Source organism: Rhinopithecus bieti, unplaced genomic scaffold (genome assembly GCF_001698545.2).
Source record: "Rhinopithecus bieti isolate Rb0 unplaced genomic scaffold, ASM169854v2 scaffold_26426, whole genome shotgun sequence".
Classification (NCBI taxonomy): domain Eukaryota; kingdom Metazoa; phylum Chordata; class Mammalia; order Primates; family Cercopithecidae; genus Rhinopithecus; species Rhinopithecus bieti.
In genome coordinates, this window is record NW_016811945.1 from 587991 (window position 1) to 596869 (window position 8879).

General features: G+C 53.9%; 1 protein-coding gene across 1 annotated transcript in view; it reads right to left on the reverse strand.

Moving 5' to 3' along the window:
* TYRO3 (TYRO3 protein tyrosine kinase) overlaps positions 1-8667 on the reverse strand; it is a 20365-nt gene extending 11698 nt beyond the window's left edge. The window contains 8 exon segments of the mRNA XM_017895450.1: positions 849-993; positions 1513-1658; positions 2325-2502; positions 4652-4767; positions 5522-5608; positions 7055-7225; positions 8134-8234; positions 8464-8667. Coding sequence (XP_017750939.1) covers positions 849-993; positions 1513-1658; positions 2325-2502; positions 4652-4767; positions 5522-5608; positions 7055-7225; positions 8134-8234; positions 8464-8636 — 1117 coding nt within the window. The 5' untranslated portion in view covers positions 8637-8667.
* Positions 8668-8879: the final 212 nt, after the last annotated feature.

Consider the following 8879-nt stretch of genomic DNA (forward strand, 5'->3'; position numbering starts at 1 on the left):
ATGGTCTCGATCTCCTGACCTCGTGATCCGCCCGTCTCGGCCTCCCAAAGTGCTGGGATTACAGGCTTGACCCACCGCACCCGGCCTGTTTTGTTTTGTTTTGTTTTGTTTTTTGAGACAGAGTCTTGCTCTGTCGCCCAGGCTGGAGTGCAGTGATGCGATCTCAGCTCACTGCAAGCTCCGCCTCCCGGGTTCACACCATTCTCCTGCCTCAGCCTCCCGAGTAGCTGGGACTACAGGCGCCCGCCACCATGCCGGCTAATTATTTTGTATTTTTGGTAGAGATGGGGTTTCACCGTGTTAGCCAGGATGGTCTCAATCTCCTGACCTCATGATCCACCCGCCTCAGCCTCCCAAAGTGCTGGGATTACAGGTGTGAGCCACCGTGCCCAGCCCTATTTGTTTAGAGACAACAGGCTCACTCTGTTGCATAGGCTGGAGTGCAGTAGTGCAATCATAGCTCACTGCAGCCTCGAACACCTGGGTTCAAGCAATCCTTCTGCCTCAGTCTCTGGAGTAGCTGGGCCTACAGGCATATGCCACCACACCAGGCTAATCTTTTTTTTTAATTTTTTTTGTAGAGACAGAGTCTTGCTGTGTAGTCAGAGTTGGTCTCAAACTGCTGGCCTCAAGCGATCCTTCGACCTCCCAAAATGCTGGGATTACAGGAATGAGCCACCATGCCCAGTCAAGATACAGTTTAAATACCAGCCCTGGCCTCAACTTCTTCACTTGGTCTGTGGGCCTGCTGGGAGGGGAGATGCTACTAGGCTCCTCCCACCAGTCTAGGTTGCCCTTGAAAACCTTGATCCCCTGAGCCTCTGCCCCTCTCCCCCTACAAGCCTCACCTGCGTGGTCATGAGAAGAGATCACCAGTGGCTGACTCCAGGGTCCACAGCCAACTGCATTGGAGACGCACACACGTACGATCAGGTCCTTTTGGGGATCCCAGCCTGTCAAATTGGCCCTGGTCCCCTCCACTGTCAGTTCATCCTGCAGCCAGGAAAAGCCCCCACCCCATAGTGAGCCTGAGGAGAAGGCCTCCAGCTGGGGCCTGAGGGCAGAAAAAGGTCCAGCTGGGAACATGGGAGTATAGGGGCACTGTGGGTTCAGGGGCTGTGGGAACACAACCGTCTGGGAGTAATCACATTCCTGCTCCGGGCTGCAGGGGCCTCTCCAGAACACAAACAAGGCTCAGTCCCGGAATGCACAGGTGGGGGATGGGAGCAAACTGAGCTGGGGACAAAGCCTTATCTGTGCCCTCCCCCAGCTCAAGCAGGAATGTGCTTCCTGCTTTATTTACAAAGTGCACACAGGATGCAATCCTAAAAGGAGATATAATCCTTTGAGAAGTGGAGTTTGCAGAGGTGGGTGAGGAGGAGAGGATTCCCTGGGAGAGTGGGAGACCCAGGCCCACCAAAGACAACCATTTTGAAATTCTTAAAGGCCTTAGAACCCCGAGGGCTGATACTCCAGGAGAGTGAAGAGAGGGAAGGGTTCTGTCTCTCTTACCTGGGTTCCATTGTCTTGAACCCAGGACAGTTTATAGGGTCCCAGGGGGCCTTCCAAAGGGCCCTCAGGGATCACCTCTTCCCACTCCAAGATGAGGCCTGAATCTGTGCGGATAGCATGGAGGTTTTGGGGAGCGCTGGCTGGGGCTGTAGCCAAAGAGAGAAGATTGCTAAGACCCCTGCCCTTCCCGTCATCATAATCCCATGCAGACCTTTGGAAGCAACTCCCAAGAACTAAACAGCTCTGAGAGGCACGACTAGGGAAGGGTTCACCTCCCAGCTCTGATTGCTCTCACCCACTGTGCTGGGGGCGGGGTAAGCAATGGGCAGGACAGGCAGCACCCCAGCTCGGCAGTGTTGCTCTTCATCACCATGGTTACTGCCTCTCTGCCTCATCCCTCGCCACTCCCCTCTCACAGCTATGCCAGCCTCCCTGCAATTGCCAGAGAACTCTAAGCAAGTTCGTGTCATAGGGTCTTTGCACTTGCTGTGCCTTCTTCCGGCAGTGATTTTCCCCCAGATATCTACATGAGTCCTTCTTTATCCTTCAGACCTGAATCAGACCTTTTTGGGGGCGTTCCTTAACCATCCGGGGGCACTCTTCATCAACCACATTATCTGATCTTTTCTAGTTTGTTTATCTGTTCCACCCACAGTAACTATTTACAAGGTGGTATGTAGTGATATGCAGCAAATGTTTGCCAAATGATGCCTGAACCTCCATCTCCACCAGTATCATTCAGAACTTGAGCCAACATGGCCCCCTTCCCGGCTCCAGCCCTGCCCACCCCCTCTGCTCTATGCATCCCTTACCTAGACCCTTGGTCTGAAAGGGCACCCAGTCAGCATAGGGAGAGGGCCCCAAGGCATTGGCACAGCGCACCCTGAGGCTGTAGTTGGTGGCAGGCACCAGGTCCCGGAGCAGGCAGGTAAAGGGGGGCACAGGGACCACAACAGCCAGGACTTCCCAGCCTCCTGGGGCCTGTGTCACCTACAGAAAAGCAGAAAACGAATGATGTAGGGGAGATCCTGTGCGAGATGGAAGATGGAGTGGGTATAGTTATGGGTGCTTGAATGAATGCTTCCTCTATCAGCAAACACTTGCAACCCACGCCCTCCCATCCGCCCCCACCCCAATAATACACCAGGTTCCACACCTTCATGCCCTTGCGAATGCTGTTCCTTTCACTTGGAATGATCTGCTCTTCCTAGCAAAGGCCTACTCATCCTGTAAGACTCAGTGCAAATATCACTTTCTTGGTGAAAGCCTTTCTCAACCACTCCAGAAAACTCCTCTTATCCTTTTGTACTTGGTGCGGAACTCTTAGGGTATACTTACCACTTACTGTGCCTGTTTACATGCCACTCCAAAGTTCGAGTTTCTGAAGCTCAGAGAAAACTGGGAGCCTAGGGCACTATGAACCAGCCCCTCATCTTACATTTTGGGGGCCCAGGGCAAGAGTACAAAGAGATCCACGTACTATATGTCTACATGTTTAAACATTATAAATCAGCTAACAAACTATTAAATAGTTTCTATCTTAATATTTTGACCAATAAACCTTCAAAACAACCTGGGAGATCAGGTTTGCATTTGTAATTCTCTAAATCCCTGGAGTCCCGAGTCAGAATGAGGTGGCACTGGAAGAGTTGGCCCGAAGCCAAGCTCTGCACCATGAGGGGCCTCATGTGCACAGGTGTGGACAATGCTGACTGCATATCCAAGCTCCATTCCCATCCCCCTCACGAATGGCTGCCCCTTGGGCTTTGAGGTGCTCATATCATACTGTGGTCCATCCTTGGGAAGATGCAGCAGGGAAGAGGCCCACACAGACCCCGGAAGCAGACTCAGGACCATCAGGGCAAGAGATTCTGAATATCTAGAGTATAGTGTGGCAGTGAGGGGGTCCTTGCCATCTGAATGGGCATATCCTCTTGGCCCTGCAGGCTCTTTGCCCAGGGGAAAGGGGTGTGGCCAAAGGAGGGCCAGAGTAGGATCCTCTTTTTTTTTTTTTCTTTTTTAGAGACAGGATCTTGCCCTGTCACTCAGGCTGGAGTGCAGTGGCATGATCTCGGCTCACCGCAGCCTTGACTTCTCAGGCTCAAGTCATCCTCCCACTCTAGCCTCCTGAATAGTTAGGGGTACAGGCGTATGCCACTGTGCCTGGATAATGTTTGTATTTTTCGTAGAGAAAGGGTTTTGCCATGTTGCCCAGTTTGGTCTTGAAGTCCCAAAGTGCTGGGATTACAGGCATGAGCCACTGAGCCCAACCTCAGCAGGGTTCTCTAAATGGTGGAGCCCAGAGCAGGGGCCCCTCCTGCCCAGGGAAACTGCCCAGAACAGTTTTGAAAGGTACTCATTAAGTGGCTTTTGAGTAAACGGATGAAAATGAGCAAGCCTGCATTGCCTCTTGTTTTCAGTATCTACCCAATTTTTCTACTCTCCAAGGTGTAGGGCCCCTTCTGGTCATCTTGTTCTCTTTGGCTTGAATGGGGGTTGGGGGGTAAGGCGGCGCATGATAGTGTATCAGCAAAGGTTTGAGCTTTCACCTAAGTAAGAAAAACTCAGTTGGGTGTGCTGGTTCACGCCTGTAATACCAGCATTTAGGAGGCTGAGGCAGGCAGATCGCATGAAGTCAGGAGTTTGAGATCAGCCTGGCTAACATGGTGAACTACTAGTCTCTACTAAAAAAAAAAAAAATTAGCTGGGCGTGATGGTACACGACTGTAATCCTAGCTACTGCGGAGGCTGAGGCAGGAGAATCACTTGAACCCAGGAGGTGGAGGTTGCAGTGAGCCGACATGGCGCCACTGCACTCCAGCCTGGCCACCATTGAGACCCTGTGTCAAAAAAAAAAAAAAAAAAGAAGGAAAGAAAAACCTTCCAGGTACCCCAAATCTGTTCTAGTGGTCTGCTTTCCAACCTGAAGAATGCATGAATTTGAGCCAATCTGCAGTCACTTAGTTGCCAGAGCACCCCATGATAACAGACAGTGGCCTGTGCTCTTCCTGCTAAGGAGCAGCACCTGAAAAGAGCTGCAGACCAAGCCCCTAGGAGCTGACTAGTGAGTGTGACACCCCTGTCAACAAAGTGCTGGCCAGGCAGCCAGAAGGAGCATGGCCCAGCCCGGAGAGCCTACCTGAACTGTACAGGACTGTAGCAGGGCTCGGCCATCAGCACCTGGCATCCAGGCCACACTGGCGTTGCTGCTGGAAAGCTTTGTCACGGTGACGTTGAAGGGGGCTGCAGGCAGTGCTGTGGACGGGGACTCAGAATCAGTGCCCAGTAGGAATATGAACAGAGGGAGTAGGAGGCATGGGAGTCAAGCCTTGAGTCTCTCTGAGGGTCCAGGGCATCCCCAACCTAAAGACAGCTACTCAGCACTCCCAGGATCACAGTGCTACACAAATAAGCAACCAGTAGGGCACAGCTGCTCACACCTGGGAGAGCGCCTGGGCTGTGGAGAGAGGTTGCCTCCCTGCAATGAAGGCCCTGTGTGACTGAGGAATAAGATGAGAGGGTATGTGGGGGCGGCACCTCAGGCTTGGGAGATACAAGGGAGAGACAGGCAGCTGCCCCTGCAGCCACAGCCTGGTTCCTGCAGACACCCTGTCCCTCCCCCTCTCTCTGTGCACCAGCCCTTCGGGTCTCCTCCATCCGGTGCTAGGCTGTTTTCCCCACCCCCATCCCCTCAAAGGGAGGGGCAGAAACAAGGCTGGGCATGGGCCTTGACCATCTCCTGCTGCTTCCCTCCCTCCTTCCCTCCCTCCCAAGGACTCTGCTTCGTGATGGGAAATCTGCTGTGACGTCAGGATTCTATTCTCATCTCAGCCACGCAGGGTCTCAGGTGCTCCCACTAGGAATGGGAGCTATGCCAATTAACCCCTCGCTCCCTAGATCCCAGCAGGACCACAAGTGGAGCTGGAACACAGAACAATTCTAACTGCAGGACAGCTCGCTGGGAATGCCCCTGGCCTCATCCACCCTTCCTCCCTGCCAGCCCTCCTACCTTGAAGGTGAACAGTGGCTGTGCGAGAAGAGGCCAGGCCTTTTAGGTTGTGAGCTTCACAGGAAAACATGGTGCTCTGGGTCACCCCTGGGGCCAGAAAACCTCAGTCAGCTCCCCAAGCAGCAACCCCTACTCAGTGCATGATTGGGAAAGGGGAATACTCAGGCTCTGGTCAGAACATCCTTAAAGCCCTCCTGCTTTAAGGAAGGGGCTGGGCAGTGAGGCACGGTGAAATAAACAGGGACACTGGAGTCTGGTGAGCCTGGAGGGGCTCTGTTTTCTCATCTCTCAAATGGGAGTATTGTGGGAATCAGGTCATGTGTGTCAAGTGCACGAATAAGCCCTTAAGAAACGTTATATCACCCTCCCACCTCCATCCCATCTCCCACACACAGTACAAGTTGCCTCCCTTTTCTGGTCACTCTTTTATTGTGCATACCAGAGTGAGCCCTTCTGTTTGCTCTGTGCCCCCTCGGGGTTGTTATTTGCAGACTCTCTGCCTTGCAATAGTTCTCAGTTCTTTATGCACGTGTCTTGTCTCCCCAATTATACTCAGTTCTTTGGCTTCTATTTCTTTTGTATTCCCGCTGTCCCCTGTGGTGCCTAGCACAGTGTGGTGTGGAGTAGGAGTTCAGTGAGTGCTTATCATCAGGCTGCCTGCCTGAGGGTCCCAACCACGCACACCTGGAAGGAAGTGAACCCAGCCTTCTCTCTAATCTGTTCCAACTCAGCGCCTCCTGAACAGGGCCTGCACTTGCTTCCAGAGGTCTCATAGTCCACCTCTTCTCAAGATTCAAACTGCTGGGGAACCCAGCTCAGCGCCCATTTCCCTGGCACCTTCCAGCACATGAGACCAAGCTCAGACTCCCATTTTTTTGCCCAGTTCAAGCCCCAACCAGAAACAGTATACTTTGTTTCACAAATAAGCAAGTCTTACAAGCATGTGAGGGTATGTGCCCAAGAAACTTGGGGCCCAGGTGGGTGTGCAGGTGTGACTGTGCAGATGTATGGACAGACACAGTTGTTTGGGAAAATGCCTGGAAGTTTCCCGGAAAGTGCCATTAGGGGAGGAGGCCTTGTGCTAACCTCCCCTTACCCCTTCTCTCTCCCTCCTCTCCCCTCTCTGCAGCCTGAGAGTCTTGTCTTCTCAGTGTCTGCCAGATACTCCTCCCTAGCTCTGCGTGGGCTGGTTTCTGGCTCCTTCCCTTGGGGGGGCGGGGGATGGGTGCCCCTGGTCTCATACAATTCATCTCTGAGGGCCAGCTGTGCATGGCCTGCACTGCTGTGAACCAAAGAAGGTGGCCCCACACCCTCCTTAAGCACACACAGCAGGATCGCCACTAATCAGCCCACCCAGCCAGCCTAGCACACCTGACTAATGAACTTAGTAATGGTGCAGCTCACGTCCCCAGACACTCGGGCTTGCTCTGGACACTCACAACCGCAAGCTCAGTGGCTGAAACTCTGCCAGCTTCAGTGCCCTCCAGGACCCAGCTCCTTCTCCACTCCAAGCCCCCTTCTGAGGCTGCTCACCTGTTACATTTAAAACAGATGGAGAGGGAGCGGGTCCCCCGATCTTCGTAGTTCCTCTCCACCAGACAATGGTAACAGGTTCAGGGGGACCCACAGCCTCACAAGACAGTTGGAAAGGGGCATTTGGTGGCACTGCCAGATCTTTTGGCTCCACTGTGAAAAATGGCACACCTAGGAGAGAAGGGGAGTGAGGAGTGAGCCTTACCATCTCTTGGCTTCCTACTGTACAAATCCCAAGTCTGTTTACATCTGAAATCCTCCACGCAGAAGGTTCCCACAGGTCCCTAATGATTAGGTCAACAGCAGAACGGGCATCTAGCTTGAGAGGTAGGCGGTGCCCTTCTTTTCAGGCTCCTTAGGAATTTTTTTTTTTTTTTTTTTTTTTTTTTGAGATTGGTGGTAGGGAGGTCCCTCTATGTTGCCCAGGCTGGCCTGGAACTCCTGGGGGCTCAAGTGATCCTCTCGCCTTAGCCTCCAGGGTAGCTGGGACTACAGGTGCACGCCACCATGCCTGGCACCTTAGACACATCTTCCATGCTGCCCCCTTAGGCATGGCAGATTTGGACAGCTCTTCTTGCAGTGAGAGGAGACTGGGGGTGGAGAGCTGGGGGAGGGGCATAAAACTCAGGGGAGTGGGTGGGAGCTTTAGCAGAGTTCTGCTGCCAGGCCCCAGCTCCCATTCAGAGCCCTTTGTTACTTTCTTAGTCACTTTGTTTTCCTGGGCTGAACAGCTCTGAGCTCCCGCAGCTGCAGAGCCTTCCTCCCCTCCCCCTGCTGGCCAGGCCACTTGGCAGAATAGGGTCCAGTCCCAGATGGGTGCTTGAAGCTTGTTGCTCAAGCAACGGAAACAGACTGCACCCCACAGGTTGTGGGTCCCAGTTGGTCCCTTGGTTGTCAGATACCCAACTCCAACTGGTAGGGTCTTCTGATGTCTGGAGTGGGCCTAGAGCCTGGACAACAAGGCCCCACAGAGCAGTGGGGCAGCCCTGCTTCTACTGAGTTCTCCGCTGCAGAGGTATAGTCACCAGCAGACGGCACGTGCTCCAGGCCAACACGCCCATATGGCTCTGCCTCCTCACCTTCTACCGTGAGCCACACTGGCTGGGAGATCTCGGTTTCGCCCCCATCCTCCACCTGGCACCAGTACCGGCCGGCGTCAGAGCGCTCCGCTGACTTCAGGCTGTGGAAACAGGATACCAGGCTTGCTTCCCAGGGTCAAGGGGGGCAGCTCTGCTGGGCAAACTTGATGAGTTCAGCCTGCCTCTACTGCTGGAAGGTCCCACAGGGAGCCAAATAAAAAAACCACAGACCTCTGGGCATCAGGAGAGGGCCCCAGCTCCCAATCCCCCAGGAAAGAGCATAGCCTGCCCCCTGGCTGGCAGCCCACACCTTCCCCCACAGGCCTGCACCTGAGGAAGCCGATCCAGTGCTGCTCACTGACTGGGATGTACAACTGGTCCAAGTTCTGGACCACAGCCCCATCCTTCACCCACTGGATGTCAGGCTCCTCCATCCCCTCCACACTGCAGTTGAGCTTCACCGGCTGCCCCTGAGACACTGTCAGCTTCACCGGGGCTCCCATGAGCTTCAGACCTGAGGGGTGGGAAGGAACATGTGTCAGCCTTGAGAGGGACTCTGTCTCTGTAAACAGTTCTCATTCTCTTCTAGAAGGTAGCTTCTGTGTCAGACAGAGGGCTCCTTCTCAGCCAAAGTCAAGGAAGCAGAGGTAGGACAGTGTGGGAGGGAAGGTCGCTGGACCTGGGCGAGGGGAGGGGGCATGACAAGCTCTCCAAGTTCCCTCCGGCTCTAAGGACCTATTCCCCAT